Raw genomic sequence first — 23872 nt, forward strand, 5'->3', positions numbered from 1 at the left:
CTGAACAAAAACTAATGTATATACACAGAAGTAGCCAACCTTACTGTCTCTGCTGCCACATTGACGCTGTGGGATCACTGAAGACACTGTCTCCGGCGCCGCAGACTTTTGCTTCTTTGACTGCAGTGCCGTAGACACCGAGTCCTGCTACACCTGTACCTGATCTGTTATGACTAAGACTGGGTATTGTACTTTGGTTTATTAGCTCTATGTTCCCTCTCAGATCAATTCCTTCCTCTTTCATAGCTGTCTTACAGTAAGTTGTCCCCTTACTTGGTGCTGTATTCTTATTAGATGATGCCAGTAAAATAGATAATAATATAACTTAATCTGTGTTCTAATTTTCATGTGATCTAAAGAAAGAAGCCCATGTGAGGAGAGTACTTATGTGCATTCATTATTTTCAGTCCAACAATGAATAGTACAGTAGAGGCAACTCTTATTCGAACAAAAACCAGTGGCAATTCCCCAAAAAACCCAGGAAACACCCAGGTACATTCTGAATACATGCCTTAAACTTTCCTTAAACTAGCCCCAGCATTTCTGCATTGATTAATGGCCTATCAGATTAACAGCGGGAGTCCCTGGCAGTCCCATTCAAACTGAATTGGACTGCCAGGGATCCCTGCTGTGTTAATCCTATGGGTCGTTAGTCAATGCAGAAATACCTTAAACGTGCCTCAAACTAGCCCAGAACATACCCAGCACATACCCAGAATGTAACCCGGCTAGTTTACAGCAAATGTTAGAATAAACGTTGCCTCTACTGTACATTATTATTTTTATAGCAAATATATTTAAATATATCACACTTTTATGACCTTCATCAGGGCTACAAATACAATACAGACACACAGAACAATAGCCAGTTCCAGTCTGTGGATTGCTCACAATTGTGTATTCAAATCTTTTGTAATAAATGATTTCATACGTGGGCAGAGTGTATTGAGTAAATGCATTCTTTCTGAAAAGTTGTGTGATGGTGTATTCTTTATTACATTTGGGAGTACTGCATCAATAAAGAATACAAGTGCCTTAAAAAGACTAGAATAAAACACAAGATTGAACCTGGTGAACATAAATTCAATTTTTTTCTTCAATATACAGCTCCGATTCAAAATGATGTGCAGCCACTTGCCAGTTCTGGGGAAGAGTTCAACTACATTCAAATTTATGATACATACTGTAGTGCCGACGAGTATTCTAAAACAAATCTGGGGCTATCACCAACTAGACCCAGGTACATCCTGGGTACATGCTGCAACATTTCAGTGACATTTCTGCAGACAGACTAATGGCCCATCGGATTAACAGCGGGGGTCCCTGGCAGTCCCATTCAAACTGAATGGGACTGCCAGGGACCCCTGCTGTGTTAATCCGATGGGCCATTAGTCTCTGCAGAAATGTCACTGAAATGTTGCAGCATGTACTCAGCATGTACCCAGCATGTACCTGGGTCTTGTTGGTGGTAGCCCCAGATTTTCCAAGGCAAGTTTTAGAATACTCGTCGGCGCACCTGTATAATCGTCTCCAGCACAGGGATAAGAGTTCACAACATATCGAGTAAGGGCCTATGCCACTAAGTATGAACAAGCTTGTGTAAAACACATTGAGAAATACAAAGAAGGTGATTCACAGAACTGAATGGACAAATTTGTGTTATCACTGAAATATGGTTAGTTCAATCCCCTTTAATAACGGCATGTACAGATACATACAGTATTCTGTTTTGACTTTAGAAGTTTTCTATTAGGATTTCTAATAATCTAAGGCTTACCCTTGCCAGAATGGGACATTTGGTCACGGCCGTTTCTCCGCAAAGGGACCGTGCGTCGCAGCCGATGCGACGCTGGCTGCTTTTAGGAGAAGGTAAGTTTTAGTGGTTAGGATAAGGGGTTAACTTTAGGGGTTTTAGTGGTTAGGATAAAGGGTTAACTTTAGAGAGTTTAACGCATGGGGTAGGGGGTTAATTTTAGGGAGTTTAGCGGTTAGTGTAGAATATTAACTTTAGGGGTTTTAATGCTTAGGGTAGGGGATATTAGGGTAAGGGCTTAGGGTACGGGATATTAGGGTAAGGGCTTAGGGTAGGGGATATTAGGGTAAGGGCTTAGGTTAAGGGGTATTAGGGTAAGGGATTAGGTTAGGGGATGTTAGGGTAACGGTTTAAGGTAGGGGATATTAGGGTAAGGGTTTAGGGTAGGGGATATTAGGGCAAGGGATTAGGGTAGGGGATATTAGGGTAAGGGCTTAGGATAGGGGATATTAGGGTAAGGGCTAAGGGTAGCAGATATTAGGGTAAGGGATTAGGGTAAGGGATATTAGGATAATGGTTTATGGTAGGGGATATCAGGGTAAGGGCTTAGGTAGGGGATATTATGGTAAGGGCTTAGGGTAGGGGATATTAGGGTAAGAGCTTAGGGTATATTAGGGTAAGGGCTTAGGGTAGGGGATATTAGGGTAAGGGTTTAGGTTAGGGGATATTAGGGTAGGGGCTTAGGGTAAGAGTTTAGGGTAGGGGATATTAGGGTAAGGGGTTAGGGTAAGGGATGTTAGGGTAAGGGCTTAGGGTAGGAGATATTAGGGTAAGGGCTTAGGGTGGGGGATATTAGGGTAAGGGTTTAGGGTAGGGGATATTAGGGTAAGGGTTTAGGGTAGGGGATATTAGGGTAAGGGCTTAGGGTAGGGGATATTAGGGTAAGGGTTTAGGGTAAGAGTGTAGGGTAGGGTATATTAGGGTAGAGGCTTAGGGTAGGGGATATTAGGATAAGGGCTTAGGATAGGGGATATTAGGGTAAGGGATTAGGATAGGGGATATTAGGATAAGGGTTTAGGGCACTTACATTAGCATCAAGCAGCCGGCGGCTACAGGTCACGGCAGCGGAGTGAGTCACAGCAAAGCGCTGGTGTTAATGTGTTTGTGGCGAATCAGCCACGATCAAATGTCCTAGAGCGCACCTTGCTGCATAATGATTTGTTCATAAAGTAATCACACAGTGAATGTATTTTACAGAAATTATAACCAAAAATAAAAGTTAAAAAAACAAAACAAAACCCCCGAATTGTTGTCTATTGTCAGGAAAACACCCTTTTTTTTATTGCTTTTAGCTGAAGTTATGTTATTTTGTATTAACAGTGAAAAAGAGAACAGCATATTACGGTAAAATGTGAAGGATAAACGGTAATATGATAATATCAAGACAATAACTACTTGTTTTGTTAGTCTTAGAATACAGTCTAGTTGTTAATGTACAAAAGGAGGATAATAGAGAGAAGAAATATAATGTTCTTCCTATAAAACCCTTTACATGCCTCGTGCTGGTATTCTTCAGCTCACAGCGAGGAACATTAGCACGACTCCTCCACCCTGAAGAAGCTAATTAGGCATTTGACATAACTTAACATCATTTGTTGCTCACCTAAGAGCCGCACAGGAACAGTGTCATTACATTTTACACTTATGTAAGGTGATCTACATTCACTTTGTAAGCTGTATAATGAAGAATGTACATACAATGCCTTCAAGGGCCTAGTCTACAATCTGCCTGGGTACGAAGCAGCAGTCTTCAGCCAGGCTGCCTCCTTTTTGATTTTCAGTGAATTACAATGTTTAAGAAAGTGAGAAAATGATAGCATAGGCTAAATCTGTGGTAGGTAAAGCCCACAATGGTGCTTTGTGAATTGCTTACATAACACTGCCAGAGAGCTTCAACACCGCTTATTATTCCATGCTGAAACCTGTGCTAAGCAGAGAGGGGGAGCGAAAATCGCATTGGTACAGGATAACGGGAATCCACCCATTATAATGAAGATCTGAGACATTAGAAAAAAAAAAAACTACTTAAAATCAGTGTACAAGGGTTTGAAATGTGGCTTAATTTTATATGAAAATAAAACTGAAAAGGATAATAATATAATTGTATGATGCATATAACCATTGAAAGTTTAACTCTCCTCTGAAAAAGTATCTGTTCAAATATTTAAATGATGGAGTAATATAAAAATCTTAAATAAGTTACAGAGGAGTAATATGTAAAAAATATGAAGTCGTCTAGCAAGTTAAAGCCACACTAACTGCTGGGGGGTTTATTTTGCAATTTTTTTTACCTTAAAATATATTTTTGCCCCTCCTAAGCTATCTTCATGTTTAAAATCAGATGCTCGGTTCAGGGGATATAAGCATTTACAATATTAAATGCCCGGGAGGTCAAAATGAAGCTCTTCCCAGAGTACAGTGCAGTTTATAAATTACTAGCTGAAAGTACCGGGCATTGCTCCGGGATTCTAAGAAACCAAAAAATGCTGAGATTTATAGATGGATCATTTCCTTTTTTAGATGCTTGGTGCGAAATCCCCGGCTAAAACGACAACTCCACCTATAATAGAACTTTGGTGGCTCCTGTATTTTTGCTACTGTTGCAAATTGGATTTTCAGAATGATCAAGATTAAGTGGCAGCTTGACGGTTGTGTGAACTCTCTGTTGGGATCATGTCATTTATGGTGTTATCAGTCATGTCACGTTATGATGTCATCAATCATTTGTGATGTCATCAGTGGTGTCATTTGTAAATTGTATCCAAACATAAACAAAAACAAAAACCTGCTCCTTGATCTCAGGAACCAACATTTGGAATGATATCTTAAGAGGTGGCCAATTGCACAGCAACATGACAAACAGACAAACAAACAAACAAACAAACAAACAAACAACTTTCCACAATATATAGTAAATTGTAACCTTAAAGATGAAGAAGAAAATCATGATTTTAACACTAAAACAGCATGAACAAAAAAGAGCAGCACTTGTTCAGGGGGCAAGATACTAACATTACACAGTACCAGTTAAACTCAAATAGGCTTTCTGTGGGTTGCTGATTGACATTCTTGAAGATCATACAAGTCATTATAAATAGAAACCGATAATTGACTTTTTTTCTTTTCGTACAAAGGACTTCATACAGTAGGGGATATTTCGAAGGCGATTCTAACTTGACACCGGTGACATTGTAGCTTTTCCCGTTTAGCTTTTGACACTTCAGTCTTCAGCGTTTTGCAGACCCAATTCCTTACTCAATGGGATATTACTGATGGGCGAACAATGATGACACCAGTTTGGCAGGCCTCATTTACTTGTAATGCCCGTGGGGACGTAATCCGTTTCACATTTTTAGGTTATTAAAAAGAAAAAAAATGTGTAGCCCTCATTCTACTGCATCCAGTTCAAATGAAATAAGTGAAACGGTGTAGGCATTGTGAACATGTCCTTAATGCAGAGGTAAGCTCCTGTCAAGTCAAGCTTTGTAATGGGGATGAAAAGAACTAAATGATATAGTGAGACCTTGTTCCTGTGATCAAGTCAGAGTAGCTTTCTAATGCCAGGGGACAGAATGGTTTGTATCGTGTACTTCATTAGCTGATATAAGTCACATGTTAACAACACACATGGCAAACCACAGTTTGAAAAAAAAAAACTGGAAATCTTTTCTTAGTCATTCACAGAGTGCAAAAATATCTAATAAGATTTATGTTTACTTTCATTCGTAGAAATAGATCTCCAATATATTTCTTGTATCGTTCGCAAATATATTTTGAATTGAAATAGTATGAGCTTTTACAGCAGCAATACAAGTTTAATTTATTGTTTTTTTTTTAACAGGGTTGAAGCAGGGGGTCTCCGGAGCTGAACAGTGTTAATTTCAGCTCCTGGGACCCCTTGCTTCCTGAGATACTTACCTCCATAGATACTGCTGGTATCTCTGTGGAGTTTAAAGGTTCGGGTTATGTGGGCCAATAGGAAGCCACACCGGAGGAGGTCCCTGCTTCCTATTTGCCCACGGTACATTTAAACGCCGGCATTTCGTTAGGCACACAAGTTACCAGGCTGCATAGATACCGGAACCTCCTATGAAGGTAAGTATCTCTTGAAGCAAGGGGTCCCTGGAGCTGAAATCAATACTGGAGACTCCCTGCTTCAAACCTGTAATCTACAAAACAACAACAAGAAAACAATCAATGAAATCTGTATTGCTGCTTTCAGTAGATATGAGCAACAGAGTCCATTCCATTTTGTATAATACATACACTCTATTAATTCACATTTCAGATGGATAAAAAAAAGTTGGCATAAACTGTCATAAACAAACACTTGCTTACACAGAAATGTGAGAACCACAACATTTTTGGCTCTGCGGACCGACATTCAGCCTTTACTCAAATGTTTTGTGGTTTTGAGTGTTTTATACTGATGTATTTATTTGTAGCATTTCTATTTGCTTAATACACATAATACCATCTAATGTGTTGCATTGTTTTCTCCCAGGGAACGGGCTGTAAATACGTCACAGCCCGTAGCATTGCAGATTACAGTGGGGAATCTGAAACCAGAGGAGACGTACTCTTTCCGTGTTGTGGCCTATAACGAATGGGGACCTGGAGAAAGCTCCCAGCCACTGAAAGCTGAGACACAGCCTGAGTGTAAGTATAACTGAATCCCTGCGTAACAATTCCTACTGCTTTTGTTACCATGCCTGTAAATGAAGTATCACCTGCTACTTGTTCAAATCAGTGAATAGCTGGGAAGGAAGAGTGAATGGGGGATTGTCATATTGGTTTTAAAGGAATATCTTGAGCAATGAGTCTAAAAACTACTGAGAGAATATCGCTGTTGCTTAATACAGTCTGGTTGAAACCAGTGACGTACCTATGCCTTAAGGGCCCCCCGGGCGATGTTATGACATCATGGCATCATGACATCTCTGCGTCACATTTCGGCGCATTGCATGATGTTGTGTTGCCATAACGACGCTGGGTCACACGACGCTACGACATTATGGAGGAGGGCTACTTGGGGGGGTCATCAAGAGTCTGCAGGGAGGGTCCCCACTCCATTTGTGTCCCCCCTCCCCCCAATCTGGTTCCCCCGGGACATGGCTGGGCAGCCCGGGCGGTAGTTACGCCCACGGTTGAAACTCTAGAATGAATTTGTCACCACACCCAGTCCTCCACCGCATAGTCCAGCGGACCAGTTTAAGGAAAATATTTTTACCAAGCAGTCCAAAAGACGACAATATTAAAATGACGGTAGTCTTTTTCTAGAAAATACATCGTAGGTTTTGAATTCGAGTTTCCAAGGGGAATTAGGGCGCAGATAATCTCAGGGTATAAAAAAATAGAAAGAAAAAGAGAGTAATAGTGCAATATGTTTCAGCATAGAATTGTGTTCAAAAACAATTTCCAGTTGACGCACGAGTGTAGATGCAGGTCAAGCGTTTTCAAGCGGAAGATAGACCCTTGTCTGCAGTGTAAGGTAATTCTTCTCTGAATGCTTTAAACAATCAGAAGAGAAATGCCCATACCAGTAGTGTATTCATCTCTGCTGAATTTTTATACCAGGGGTCAGTCCTTAAGGACCACCAACAGGCCAGCTTTTGTGGATATGCCTGCTTCAGCACAGGTGGCTCAATCAGTGGCTCAGTCGATTCAGTCAGTTAAATGTTGTTCTGCATGAAATCTTGAGACCTCAAAGTAGGCCATCAGATTTAGAACCCGGAAAAAAAGATTGCTTTCGTTTCTAGCCTCGCAAGAGCTTATTCACAATATTTGTGAAGTTGTGTTATTTTCAGATGCAAAGTATAATGCCAGCAAGACTATTTCTGGAGAATATCTTAGCCATAAAATCAGTTTTACTTTATCTACTGCTGAGGATTAGAAACATTTCAGAATCTTGTTGGTGTTTGATACCTACTGTACAACAAACACTTTTAGTGATATCTCAAGTATATCATTTAAATCGCCGTGAATGCGATTTCTTGTGCAGAAAATCTGTGACCCACATTTTAATGTATGTATATTTTTTAGCTCTTATTTATTTGTCACTCTTTCAAATACTAGTTCTAAAAATAAAATATACCACTTATTTTTTAAATGTTTTCCAGTCCAAATATTTTTAAAAAAATTCTTCTACATGTATTTACTAATTAGTTATATTTAGAAAGTTTCTGCATGTTAAACAATTCTTTTTTATTTTATCAGTTACAGTCTAATATTTCTAAAACCAACACAAATTGGGTATAAATCATTGCCTGCTACCTCAGGGAATATAGTATATTTAGCATTTTTAATTTAATAGTTAGATTGGTGGACATAGTAATTAAAAAATATTTTATTTTAACTGATAACTCTCATTCGTACAGCGACTCGATGTGCAATTGCGGCATCATGGGGAAAAACAGCCGTGCCTTCCAGATTAATGGTTATTCAGAGGATCAATAACAATGCCGATGATTGAGCTTACCTCTTTCACGAGACATACAATTAAAAATGTCTATAGAGTTTGGAACCCCTGTATAGATTGTTTAATTGATAAATAAAGTGAAGACGCCCCTACTGTAAATTCAGAAACTTGATTAAGGGATTTAAAGTTTATCTTAAAGTCTAGATGGGACTATTGTAAGCATTCTCCCAGTTATAAGTCTGGGAAACTGTCAGAACGTTTTTACTGGTTGGGCTCTAAAAATGATGGTACACTGTATGTATATTGATAACATGTAATTTATCCTGTCTGCTTTTCATCTGACCTATCTATTTATTTTTTGTAGAACTATGGTGATGGAAATGTGTCACCCCTGTCCCCCTTTTCATCTCTTTTTTTGTTATTCCCTTTCCTTTAAAATCTTAATAACGTATGTTTAAAAATAATTTGATATATATTGAAATAAAACCTACAAATAATCATTGGAGTTATTTGGAACTCCGTATTCAGGACAGGAGTAAACCTGTAATGCATTCTACCCTTTGGCCCTTATTCTGTAAGGTGTGATAAGCGCAGCTGACGTGCTATGGTATGAAAAGTCCCATTGAGTTTAATGGGGCTTTCCATGCGATAGCACGTCATCTGCGCTTATCACATCTTAAAGAATTGGCCCCTTTGACTCCAAACATATGTTCCTGCACTTGTTGAAGACAGCAGAGTTGCGAGACTTTCAAACGTTTGAGGATAAAAGAAGGTAGGAAGGATTTCTTAGATGCTTGTTTGTTGAAAACGACATCTAAAAATCCTGTGTAATCTCTTTAAGAGATCAGTAACAGTGGATTTAGCTTTTTTTGGAAATAATCAACATTTTAAGGGCTTTTTAATGGAAGCTTTTTTCTCAACCCACGATTAAATCTTCGTAAGCTTACTCTTATTCTTTGGTTTTATGATGTGTAATTTCTATCAGAAACCTATAAGTGGTGAGTTGAATCACTGGAGACTTACTATAAGACATGTCTAATCTTTTTTTTTCATACAACATGTAGCGGCCGGGAGAATGATCATTTATGTTTCTTTAAATGTCAAAAGAGGTGCATGATTAATAAGGGGAGTTGAACTCTTTGAAAACGTTCAATTTTTTCTCTTTGGATGCAAATCTTACAAAAGTTAATATAATCTACATTAATAGACATATTCACTCACTAAGATGAAGCTAGGGTACTATACAGTACCATAACGGATATTTTTCTACACAATAGTAACTTTATATAAGGATCATTCTTGCTGAGTCACAGTGTAGAAAACCATAAATACTGAGTAGACATGAAATGTATTTAATTTTGCCCTTAAATATCTTTTCTGAATAATTTTTCGAGGTTGTATGTATGACACTGCATACTTTTTCATCCTTTACAAGTACTATTTGAACACATATGTACCTTTTACTAGGTGGAACAATGTAGATAATGATCTCTTGTTTGGAGTCAGTAATGGTTAATTTGTTATTTTTCAAATTTTGATATAACCTATGAATCAATATTACTTGTCATTATCTTTATCATTATTATGATCATTATGTTTTTTCTTCTTTTTATTTGGCCTAGGGTTGCCAGGTGGCTTCTCCATAAATACTGGACACAATGGTGAAAGGTGCAACATACTTGAGACACACACACCCCTCTCCGCTCCATGCTGTTTCCTCTTCTTCTTGGTCCCACCCCAAGGGCTCTTAACACCTCCTCCTGATTGGCTGCATTACCCAGCAGCAGCTAATCAGGATGGAGGAAGCTGTTCAGCCCCCTAGCAGCAGCCCTGCTCTCTCACGGCTCTGGGAAATCCTGCAGCCCCCCACGCCTGTCAAGTCACTATGGGCCTTATTCAGAGAGGGTTGATAAAAAAAATCGCCAGGGAATTTAAAATGACTATTTTTTGGGCGTTGCTATCACGGTATTCAGAAAGGCTCGATTACCAGTGATAGCAAAATGCCCAAAACGGGCGAGTTGCTGCCAGCGAGAGCCTCGAGCCTCTGAAAAGGCCTAAACTGGCGATTCATTTCTGCTGCAGAGAGAGCCGCCTCTCCCAGCGGAAATGTCGCCCGAAATTATTTATCTAAATATACATTTCTTTAATAGTGTAGAGGTGCAGGGGGTCTCCGGAGCTGAACCACGTTGGTTTTATGTCCGGGGACCCCCTGCTTCCCGAGATACAGGCACCTTTATGGGGTGCCGGTATCTCCTATGCAAGGAAATGTCCCGGTCACGTGACGCGGGACATTTCAATGCCGAGGCATACTGGACCCCCATAAAGAGGCCTGTATCTCGGAAAGCAGGGGGTCCCCGGACATAAAACCAACGTGGTTCAGCTCCGGAGAACCCCTGCACGAATTATTAAAGAAATGTATATTAATAAATATTTAAAAAAACATCAATGCATGCTCCCCCCCCTCCGCCCAAACCCATACAGTACAGTAATGGGCAAAATAACTATTATCCAGATATGGATAATAGATTATTTGCCCATTATTAAACACTGCATTAGCATACATAAATAAAATAAATAAATAAAGTTATACTTACCACAACAGCAGGTCCCCCTGTCCTCCGTTGCCAGAAAGCATATATACAAAATAAATACATTCTAATGGCCACTAACCCCTTAATCACCTTAGCGGTTCCTAACCGCTATAATCATTAAGGGGTTAACCCACCCTGACCTCGGAGGCCTAAGCACCCACCTCAGACTGACTATACCCACCCTATACCCATTGAGTAGTATAGTATTACATCATACCCATATAATAATAATATGGGCATGATAAGCCTCTATAGCACTCAATGGGCACTCTAATCACAATACAGTAATACACAAGACACACAGTAATAAAACATAACTAAACTCCAAAAAATCACATGTCACTAAATAAAATCAGTAGCCAGCTAATCCAATCAATAGAAGCAATTACATCAACAATTATTTAATTAAACCATTACCCAATCAAACCAATTAATTCCTAAACCAACGAAAAATGAATAGTAACACTAACCAATCCAAACAATTAATTACTCCAACATTAATGAATGTAACCATTAAAAGACAAAGAAATAAATTAAAACAATCTCTGAAGTAATCATAAAACACATTAGCTAACATAATATAACATTAAGTACAAGCGAACACCAATCGCAAACCTTTTATTACATTAAGCATAAACAAACAATCACATCCACATAATAAACTGCAATAACAAGCGAGAAATGCCCCCCAAATATTGTCATAATAATGTATTAATCTGTACCCTAAAGAGGTACCGATTAATATATTATCAGTCAATGTGCCTCCCCCAAAAAAATCAAAAAACACATCCAAAGATTAAACCTGTAAAAAGAGACATTTACAAACATTGAACATATTACTTACCATTAGAAGCAGTGGCCCTCCGACTCCCGGGGAAACAGGAAGCTCACATACCTTGAAGGCCTCCAACAGCAACCGATGCCATCCGCCATGAAGATCCGGCTCAGGTACCCCAATCTTCTTTTTTCTTTCTTTAATCACCTTCTTCTATCTTCATCTGTAACCATTTCTTGTTCTTCTTTATCTTCTTTCTTCATTTGTCAATCCAAAATACCCCATGTTAAATCCCAGCCGATGCTGTCTCGTCAGCTTCTTGGGCTCAAATGAGGCGTCACGGCCTTAAATATGGCTTGTGACGTCACATTTACCCTCAAAATGTTTAACACCCACCTGATTGGCTGTTAAAACCATGTTCCGACATAATTTTTTTTTTGTTGCAGTGATGTCACTTAAAGGGAATGATGCCAGCCAATCAGAATGGATGTGCTTCATTTGCCTTTAAGATGACGTCACTAAATCCAAGATGGCCGCTGTGTCACAAGATATTTCAGCCAATCAGAGTGGGGAATTGGTTCACACAATCTGATTGGCTGAAATACTATGTGACGCCGGCCATCTTGGATTTAGTGACGTCATCTTAAAGGCAAATGAAGCACAGCCATTCTGATTGGCTGTCATCATTTCCTTTAAGTGACGTCACAGCAAAAAAAAAAAAAAACATGTCGGAACATGGTTTTAACAGCCAATCAGGTGGCTGTTAACCATTTTGAGGCTAAATGTGACGTCACAAGTCATATTTAAGGCTGTGACGCCTCATTTGAGCCCAAGAAGCCGACGAGACAGCATCGACTGGGATTTAACATGGGGTATGTTGTATTGACAGATGAAGAAAGAAGATAAAGAAGAACAAGAAATGGTTACAGATGAAGATAGAAGAAGGTGATTAAAGAAAGAAAAAAGAAGATTGGGGTACCTGAGCTGGATCTTCATGGCGGATGGCATCGGATGCTGTTGGAGGCCTTCAAGGTACGTGAGCTTCCTGTTTCCCCGGGAGTCGGAGGGCCACCGCTTCTAATGGTAAGTAATATATTCACTGTTTGTAAATGTCTCTTTTTACAGGTTTAATCTTTGGATGTGTTTTTTTATTTTTTGGGGGAGGCACATTGACTGATAATATATTAATCGGTATCTCTTTAGGGTACAGATTAATACATTATGACAATATTTGGGGGGCATTTCTCGCTTGTTATTGCAGTTTATTACGTGGATGTGATTGTTTGTTTATGCTTAATGTAATAAAAGGTTTGCGATTGGTGTTCACTTGTACTTAATGTTATATTATGTTAGCTAATGTGTTTTATGGTTACTTCAGAGATTGTTTTAATTTATTTCTTTGTCTTTTAATGGTTACATTCATTAATGTTGGAGTAATTAATTGTTTGGATTGGTTAGTGTTACTATTCATTTTAAGTTGTGTTAGGAATTAATTGGTTTGATTGGGTAATGGTTTAATTAATTCATTGTTCATGTAATTGCTTCTATTGATTGGATTAGCTGGCTACTGATTTTATTTAGTGACATGTGATTTTTTGGAGTTTAGTTATGTTTTATTACTGTGTGTCTTGTGTATTAATTTATTGTCATTAGGGTGCCCATTGAGTGCTATAGAGGCTTATCATGCCCATATTATTATTATATGGGTATGGTGTACCACTATACTACTCAATGGGTATAGGGTGGGTATAGTCAGTCAGGGGTGTGTGCATAGGCCTCACGGATGGGTGAAGGGGGTATTAGCCCTAAGGATGGGTGTTTAGACCTTGCGGGTGGGTAGCAGTTGAGTTAACCCCTGTATTACCTTAGCGGTATTAACGGGGTTAACTCCCCCCGCAAATCCCCCGCAATGCCTAAACAGCCACTAAGGGCCAAATTCCCTCTTCACCCACCCCCGCTAGCTACAGTATTGTATTGTATGTTTCTTACAGTAAGCCTGGCACGGGTGTTTAACCCCTTCATTGCCTTAGCTGTTAGCCGCTAAGGTAATGAAGTTGCTGTACATTCACGTTTCCTGCCTCGATGCATGCCGGGGGGGTCCGGAGCTGCTATTAATGGCTATCAGCTCCGGAGACCCCCGGCATCAATCCGAGGCAGGAAAGGGGCCTGATTTTTTCTAAGTCCCGACACATCGCTGCTCATCGACACATCTCCCCACCAATTGACCAACAATTTTGTGGTGAATTGGATTTGGGGAGAAGAACGCCTTTTAGGGCTGCGATGGGCTGCGATAGGCCGCGACAGCCGACTTGCGGGTCTCTGAATCGCGCAAGTTTATCAACCCTCCGAAAATGGTCGATAAGCGGCTGATCGACGCTCAGTTGGCGAATTTCGGATGGTGATAAAATTTTGCATCGATACAGGCCGTTATCGAGCACTTATCGAGGCTATCTGAATACGAGTACCCATTTTGGGCGATAAGTGCTCGATAAGGGCCTTATCGAGGCTTTCTGAATAAGGCCCTATGTCCAGAGAGGTAATACCAGACACATACATGTCCAGTATTAGCTCTATTGTTTACTGGACAGTGTCCGAATTCAGGACAGTACAGTTCAATACTGGACACCTTCTTTGGCCCCAGTAAACAAAAAAGCCCCAAATGCACGTACAATGTGGCAAATTATTTAGTTCATTTGTATATGTTGTTTTTTCTCGTAAGAAACTAAGTAATTTAGTTTAATCTTTTGGCCTAAACATATCAAACATGCACCCCGTCAAGTTTGGCCCCATGATCAGGTCATACACTACCAGTTGTACGCTGTGTCCCTTGTATTTTCTCCACGGCATAGAGAAGAGTGAAATATACAACTGTAAATAAAGACGCCCCAGTGCACATGTAATAGGACAAATATTTAGTTAATTTATATATGTTTTTTCTTCTCATAAATATGGGTCATTTACTTCAATCTTTTGGCCAAACCATGTCAAAGCAGCAACACACTTTCCACTCTATCTTTTTTGTTAGTTCTAGTATTGAAGCAGGAGGTCTCTGGCGCTGAACCCCATTCATTTCTTCTTTGGGGACCCTCTGCTTCCAGAAATACTTACCTCTGTATGGGGTGCCGGTATCTCTGCAGCCGGGGAACTTGCATGGTCAAATGGTAGCTTAAATATCCACGTCATACAGGCCAATAGGAAACCATGATGTCATCCTCAATGAGAATCTCAGAGACACTAGAATAGGTCGATTTCCCTAGAAATGCGAGTCTGAGCTGTTTTGGACCTCCTGCATGGTTTGTCTGAGCGGGAGCGCTACCGATGAGGGACAAGCACTTCCCGAGCGAGTTTGGCATGTTATCGAAGCTTACAGAACAGATACATATGCCAACTCATTCGAGAAGTGCCCAAAATTCTCGATGAGTTAGTTATCGAACCTACTAGAATAGGCTCATATCTCTGACAGCTTTTTTAGACCAAATGCTTCCACTTTAGTTACTCCACTTTGGAAATGTACTTTGTTAAAGATTTTTATTTTTAAGAGTAGACAGTAAAATAATAGGACACTGAAATACTGCCAAGATACTGTACAAGAACATTTTCATTCTTGGCAAAAAAAAGTAACATTTATTTGTTGGGAATGGTGCTTTGAACAACCTACAGAGAAACACAACCTTTTCATTTTGTATTGTGTAAACATGATTTCGTTCAATTCTCGTTTCTGTGAACACTAATTACCATATCATTTTGTCCGTTATGATTTCGAAACAGAAATAAGCAAAAGACGAAACTGCTCTTGATGTTATTGCTTCAGAATTTGATCTGGTGCAACTAACTCATTTGAGAAGAAGAAAAAGCCACAAGTCTGATTGCACAATAAACAGAAATGCATCGTAAATGTAGAAAACTGATTAGCATCCTCTCATTCCAACATTTGATGCCACTAGCACGATATGCCAAATATTCATCCAAGGCTAATGACGAGAACCAAGCAGACTCATTTAAACGTAACAGCACCAAATACCACAGTATCCTTCCGAAGGCAAATCTAGTGTATTTTTTTTTAATTAAAGTTGATGTATCTACAGATGTTGTGAGAGAGATTGTCTCCGGCAGCAGGGAAAACTGCCATCATACGATCACCGTGGCCCCGGCACTGAAGATTAACATTGCGGGGGTTTCGATTTAGAATTACTGACCCGGCAGACACCGTCTCCGGCGCCCCAAACTTTTCCTTTTTTGATACGACGCCGGAGACAGTGAGTGTTGCCGCATCTGCATATAAAAAAGTGTATCTGAACTTATATATATATTAACACACAGCGAGAACAGCATCAAAAATAACTATTAAATTATAATCATCAAAAACCATAAAATAAAGCCAGAGATAAGGCTAGTGGTGGTGCTGTGGGAAACATATATGAAAACACAAAAGAGAAAGAAAACCCATTTGAAGCACTCTGATGAAATGCAAAAAGTAACACATTTATTTAACCAATATAGACAGAGAATAATAAAACAGACAGATTAAGATCAGGAGGGGACCTGAAAGAGAAACCTCCTACTATGCTGCAATTAGCACTAACCAGAGCTATTTAATACTAAGGGACAAATGTAATCTTCTCAGAGAAATCACTTGCAAAATTACATAATAGATAGAAATGTCCATATAATTACCAAAACTGACCGGGGGATCAAAATTGTTCCCATTGAAAGTATAGAACGGCCGGTCCAATAAAGACACAAAAATGCAGAGAAATGTACACAGTTCTAGATGGAACAGAACTGAAACCCAGCAGAATGAATAAATAGGGTCAGATATCATGCATAATGAATATTGATAGTACTATAAGAATCACTTGTTAGGTATCCATATCCTATTGACCGTGGGACCATTGAGTTCAGAATCGTAGCAAAGAGAAAGATATGTACAAGGTATAAGTACTGAAACATATTTGTAACAATAGTTGCCACTTGTAGTGAGAATGAGTCTCGAACGGTATATTGCAGGCTTGAGCAATATAAAATCAATACTTCACCAAATAATTCCTCATGGTATCAGCAAAGCAGATGATGTGCTAATAATCATCCTAAGACTGTGCTTATAGTACCTGGCGATGGCAACAAAATAAATACATTGAATCCGTTGCATGCGCTTATAGCAGCGCACGTCGGTGACGGAGCGATAGAGCGATGTAGCGACCAAAAATTTGGAAGTTAGTGTTATTTGATTTTTGGAGAGACAGTCGCCACATGTGACTGTCTCTAAACTAATCACAGAGCGCCTATTGCACTCTGCCCTCCCCCTTTGTGACGTCACTGGCCTTGTCGCCAGCGACGTCGCTCAAACTTTAAGTGCAACTTTCGCCAACGGCGATGGGTGATGTCATCGGTCGCGTCGCCGGCACTATAAACATGGCCTAAGAGTGCTAGTATGCACTTAGATTCTTTTGAGAGCATTCTTTTGATATATATATATATATATATATATATATATATATATATATATATACATGTAGAGGTATCAGTACCGTGTTAGCCGAGTTTCAATAATCAAAAAAATAAATAGATGATACCGTTCTGTGGCTAACGAAATGCTTTTATTTGTGCGAGCTTTCGAGATACACTGATCTCTTCTTCCGGCGATGTTACAATGAATGAAGCAAAAGGTAAACTTAAAAACAGTGTCTCTTGGAATGTTATCTGTGCTGTTCCTTCCCCCGGTGTGGATGTGTTTTATGGCTAGAGGTGTCAAAAGGTTACTGTGAAAGCAAGTTAAGAAAGAGTGTGTATGTGTATCAGTGTGAATAAAAATGAATGGAGAGCCCACAGTATATACAGTGCTTTACACCTTTACACATTTGTATTCACACTGATACACATACACACTCTTTCTTAACTTGCTTTCACAGTAACATTTTGACACCTCTAGCCATAAAACACATCCACACCAGGGGAAGGAACAGCACAGATAACATTCCAAGAGACACTGTTTTTAAGTTTACCTTTTGCTTCATTCATTGTAACATCGCCGGAAGAAGAGATCAGTGTATCTCGAAAGCTCGCACAAATAAAAGCATTTCGTTAGCCACAGAACGGTATCATCTATTTATTTTTTTGATTATATATATATATAAATATATTTTTATATATATATATATATATATATATATATATATATATATATATATCAATCAATCAAAATAATCTAATATACTGTATATAGATCATATAACTGTTATTTTGGAGACTCATACATTTCAATGTTTAATTGTGCCTTGAGCAGTAATGCTATCTACAATCAGTGATTTTCATGATTGCTGGAAGGACGAGCAAAAGCATGATCAGTGCAGAGCAATGCATTGCTGGACGTTTCAGCACCAGTGGGGAAGGAGAAAGGAGGTCTTTCTGTACCAGCCAGGCAATCACTCAGAGAAAAGTATTGCTTTATGAAATAGGATTTGGAATCGCGCTGCTGTATATTCCTGCAGGCCTGTCTGCACACAGCTGTTTATAGTTTTTTTTTAGTGGTGCGTTTCCAGTCTGCACAGCCAGTCATGCAGAAGAAGTGGCAGAGGTTCAAGAAGATTTAGAATAATTTATAATGATGAACAATCAGGTGCTCACCTAATATGATGCTAATCAGTCTTATATTAACAATGTTGGTGCATTTCAATAATTTGGAAAGACATTACACATTATTTCCCAGTGCGGGGGAGTTGTGCATTGCATTGTTCTGTCCTCTTGTATTAAATTAGCTATACCAATGGAAAACTTATTTTAAAATATAAATTCTAGAAATAACATACACATTAAAGGATAATATAGACTTTTAATTTTTGCTGTACAGCAGCAGAAATATATTGTGTGAACCCTGTAGATAGAATGAAATACTGTTAAACAGTGAATTTGGCAAAGGAAATCCCTACAGTAGGTCAAAAAGGCCAATGATTGGTTTCCAGCAATGACCATTCAGGTATTGCTGTTGATCCAGATAAAAGCAAAATATCCCATCCACAGCAAATATTTAAAGAGACAAACGTATTACTGACAGTGTCTCCAGTCCAGATACAAATAGTCAGTGGAAGCAAATTAGGAACATTGCAATTGTCTCTTTATGCTAACTCTGGATAATGTGCATGTTCTAATAGTCTGAAATATGTCTTTCCTCATGAGATCTAATGTGACAGTTACTAATTCCACTGGAAGCACATCTACACAGGCAGTCCTCGGTTATCCAACGGAATCCGTTCTGGAAGTAGCGTTGGATAGTGAAACCGTTGTAAAGTGAGTCCCATGTTAATCAGTGGCGGTGAGCGTCGGATAACGCATTCAGGCGTTGGATAGCGCATTCTGGCATCGAAAAACAGCCCGTAGGGTTGCATTGTAAAGCTTTGGATATGCCATTAGTTGTAAAGTGAAACTTTGGATAACGAGGACTACCTGTAGTCTGATCATTTTTGAGGCATACTGTAAATAACATACTTATTGTAGTTTTGTAATGTAAAAAACCCAAAATAAAAACGAAATAGTCTACTAAATTTCTATCAATACTGAAGAATGGTCCCTCTCTCCATGTGGGTTAGTACAGTAGTCATTCTGTGAGAGATTTGTAATTGACCTATTGATTATGTTCAATTGAGATATATTTCCCCGGGATGAAGGACATAAAATGCCAATACCCCAAACATACTAAATAATAATGATATATATATATTTTTAGATTGTATCTTGTTTCTGTTAAACTGAATGTCTTTAGTTTATTATGGGCTCGTTTAACCATACTGTAGGAGCAAAATCAATTATATATGGGGCCCTTTCCATACCACATGCCAAGAGGCTACAGTAAAGCTCATATTTTACTTTAACAACTGGAGTAAATGTTATAATTACAAAAAAAAATGCAAAAATCCAAAAAATAATTATCATTGCATTATAGTGGAGTGAATGACAGGTTTCTGACAGCTTGATAGAAAAGGCATTGCCGAACAAACCCAGACGTATCATTAGATTTTAGGAGCACTAAGTACTTTATTTTGTAATTAAGCTCCAGTACACAATTACAAAAAGCTTACTTTGAAGCCATTTTGTCTTTTTAGAATCATTTTTACTTCTCTTGACTGGGTTCTTCAATCAACCAGTTGTACAATTGGTCAATGAATTTTGACATTCATCCACGAAAAAGTGTTTATTCATAAAGGTATACATTGTACCATAGTCACAAGTTACTTATACATCTTGTTAATTTAGCCAAATAAATTAACTAATTACTATAGTCACAATAATGATGAAAAAGTAACGGGGATGTAAATAATAGCGTGTCTGAGATCCGACGCATTGTAAGGAACCCCAACCTTCTCTAATAGCGTTTCTGAGATCAGATGCATTGTAAGGAACCCCAACCCTCTCTAATAATGCGTCTGAGATCAGATGCATTGTAAGGAACCCCAACCCTCTCTAATAATGCGTCTGAGATCAGATGCAATGTAAGGAACCCCAACCCTCTCTAATAGTGCGTCTGAGATCAGATGCATGGGTACTGTAGGAACCCCAACCCATCTAAAAGCGTCTGAGATTAGATGCATTGTAAGGAACCCCAACCCTCTCAAATAGCGCGTCTGATATCAAATGCATTGTAAGGAACTCTAACCCTCTCTAATAGAACGTCGGAGATCAGATGCATTGTAAGGAACCCCAACCCTCTCTAATAGCGCGTCTGAAATTAGATGCATTGTAAGGAACCCCAACCCTCTCTAATAATGCGTCTGAGATCAGATGCATTGTAAGGAACCCCAACCCTCTCTAATAATGCGTCTCAGATCAGATTCATTGTAAGGAACACAACCCTCTCTAATAGCATGTCTGAAATCAGATATACAGTATTGTAAGGAACCCCAACCATCTCTAATAGCGTGCCTGAGATCAGATGGATTGTAAGGAACCCCAACCCTCTGTAATAGTGTTTCTGATATCAGATGCAGTGTAAATTTTTCTGTATGTGGTACAATTTTTAAATGGCTTGAAAAATACAGGGAACCCTGTAGGGTTGCCGACAGATCCCCGGTTGAAAAGCAATGTTCTAGATCAGGGGTGTGAAAAGTGGGGGGTACGCCCACCAGCGTGGACATGAGATTTTCTGGGGGGTGGGGCAAAGCTGTTACAGAGGCCCCACGCTTCCCTGAAAGCATTTCAAATAAATGCTGGGGATCGCGTGAGGCCTCTGTAACTTATACTCACCTTCCCTTTCATCATCGCGTCTCCATGGCAACCCGGCGTCAAATGACGTCGCGGGGTCTTTGACGTCACGTTGCCATGGAAACATGGCATCACATGACCCCATGACGTCATTTGATGCCAAGGCTGTGCGGGGAGGGGGGGGGGCGCGAGCCGGAGGGGAGTGGAGACAGCGGGGTTCATGTCATAAACTGTGTGCACCCCTGTTCTAGATACAGGCATACCCCGGTTTAAGGACACTCACTTTAAGTACACTCGCGAGTAAGTACATATTGCTCAATAGGCAAACGGCAGCTCGCGCATGCGTCTGTCAGCATGTCCTGAATAGCAATACCGGCTCCTTACCTGTACCGAAGCTGTGCGCAAGCGGGGAGACAATAGAGCCTGTTACACATGCGTTATTTACATCAGTTATGCACGTATATGACGATTGCAGTACAGTACATGCGTCGATAAGTGGGAAAAGGATAGTGCTTCACTTTAAGTACATTTTCGCTTTACATACATGCTCCGGTCCCATTGCGTACGTTAATGCGGGGTATGCCTGTACTATAGAAGTGCTATTCAGTGTTTATGCTTTTTGTCTTTGTATAAATACAGCAAAATAAGACAGTACTATCATAGCCTTCAACATATAAGTATGATATGGCATAATATATGTATCTCATTTCAATGCATTTTTTTAAATAATAGCACATACCCTTTTACCCTAAAGAAAACAGCTTAGTGCCATTTTCTATATTGTTTATATGCCAAATGGTTTATTGTAATGTGTTTTTTTCATTAAATGATTAATTACATATCCCACTTAGTTCAATGGAATGCAAATAGGAAGTATATATGTTCCTAAGGTAGCATTGAAGCTTTACCCTTCAAAACTGTCAAATATTTAATGACACTATTTGTAACTACATTCAAGCTCACGGGAAGGATTTGGTGCATTTAAACTTTGCATTTGTGTACAGTAGGATATACACAGTAGCTGTGTGTGTGAAACATGGGCATACAGTTAAGTGATAATTACTTATTCTAGAAATGTAATTAAATATGCCCCATTCAGTTGTAAACTTTTGTACTTCAGTTACTGTTTGGGTGACATATTCAAATGGGATTTATCAATTAACATTAAGACAAAAGATCTAATCTCCTAGAGCTTTACAACATTCATTCTTAATTGAAGTCATTCTCAAACTTCTGCTCAATAATTTAATGTAGAAATCTATTTGTCTTCCTCTAGTTATCTCCGAAGTAGACAGAATCTGCCAAGAAGTTAATGAACTCCTTATCTGTTAAATTCTGAAAATGAAGGAAACTTAATGCAAACTGTGACTCAGTCAAAGGAGAAGTAGCATTTTGATTCTACCGACAGATATGATACAGTAATTTTTTTCCTTATCAACATCATTATAAATAATCTCTTGGCATAAGTTCAGTGATCTTGCAGCAATAGCTTGAGAACAAATAAATGCAACTGTAAAATGTGTGTGTGTATATGTATGTGTGTGTGTTTGTGTGTGTGTGTCTTTCTGCCCCCTGTCACATAATTTCTCCTAGGTGCAGACAGTGACAGGCTATCCTGTGGGGTTTGCCCCCCCCCTCATGCAGCCTCCCTGAGTTGCAGGTGAGGTGGTGATACTGGGTCTGTGTTGCAGCCTATCATGGTGCAGACCCTGTGCCCTCCCCTTTTGCATAAGGGAGGATGTTCTAAATTATAGGTGTCAGTTCTCCTCCGCCCCTCCTGGGGAGAGAAGTGTGTGCGTTGGAGTTCCCTTCAGCCCTTGGGTGGAGGAGCCAATATCTGTGCTTAGTACAAGGCCTCATCACATTATCTGCTGGCCAGCATTATCCAAAGGCCTGAAACCCCTACACTACTATGTGCAACACTGTTATACCATCCTGCGGTGGCTGCATCAAATAAAGATCCCGGTTATATACTTCTGGCTGAGTTGCAGTCTATTAGCCTGAAGTATAAGAGTAAGTCTGTCATGGTAGGGACTGCCTGCAGTTATACTGCATCCTGCTGTGACTGGAGGCGCTGTCACCACATGGAAAGAACCTAAGGATCACCAAAAGCCTGTCTTGTTACCCCACAACATTGCGGACACTCAGTTCTCCTGGACCCTCACAGGTATGACCGCACCACAGACATCAGTAGCAGCAACATGTTTCCAGAGAGGGGGGAAACAGGGCTTCATGTATATATGTATATGTATATATATATATATATATATATATATATATATATATATATATATATATATGTGTATATATATATATATATATATATATATATATATATATATATATATATATATTGATGTAGAGATATCTGTAACATGTTAGCCGAGCTTAATAATCAACAATGAATAGACTATACCGTTCTGTGGCTAACGAAATGCTTTCGCGATACACTGATCTGTATTTCCAGAGGTGTAACAATGAATAAAGCAAGCAAGGTTAAACTTAAAAACAGTGCATCTTGAATGTTATCTGTGACTGAAACCTATCCCTCCCCCTTGTGCAGTATGCAATGTTTGACTTGAGGTGTTAAATAGTCCCTGATTGTTACTGTTGACCAGGTCTTTTATTTGGATAAGACCACGGAAACACACAGAAATACAAAATACAGAGAAAATACACACTTACTTTGGGTCTGGGGTTAAAAAATAGGGTTTCCTAAGTGCAAGGCGTACTCTTCAGCAAAATGCATTACCCTGTCTTCTCCAGTTGGTTCCAGCCTGCTGGCTGGGCCTCTCCATGCTTTCCTGTGTGATAGCTTTCACCGAAGCACATTTGAGAAGCTCGCCAGCAGCTGCTTGTCTTCTTCAAATCTCCAACAAAAAAGTGAGTTATCTGCTACACTGTTGTCCCTTATATAGGGATTGAGCCATATCTAATACACTGAGGGGGCTGGCAGCCAATTAGAGCACGGATTGTGGTTGTGCATTCAAAGATAGGAGGGAAGAATTCAAAACTTGACAATGGAAATCGGGCATGAGTTTGAAATTCCAGCCTTGCCCCTTACCCTCTGCTGTCAAGGCACT

General features: G+C 39.4%; 1 protein-coding gene across 1 annotated transcript in view; it reads left to right on the top strand.

Annotated features, from left to right (window-relative positions):
- The window catches only part of DCC (DCC netrin 1 receptor), an 837937-nt gene that overhangs the window by 608861 nt on the left and 205204 nt on the right, over nucleotides 1–23872 (top strand). Inside the window, exon 9 of the mRNA XM_075586416.1 lies at nucleotides 6318–6472. Within this exon, the coding sequence (XP_075442531.1) occupies nucleotides 6318–6472 (155 nt within the window). The remainder of the gene's footprint in view (nucleotides 1–6317; nucleotides 6473–23872) is intronic.

This window comes from Ascaphus truei, chromosome 1 (assembly GCF_040206685.1).
Source record: "Ascaphus truei isolate aAscTru1 chromosome 1, aAscTru1.hap1, whole genome shotgun sequence".
NCBI classification, from domain to species: Eukaryota; Metazoa; Chordata; class Amphibia; order Anura; family Ascaphidae; genus Ascaphus; species Ascaphus truei.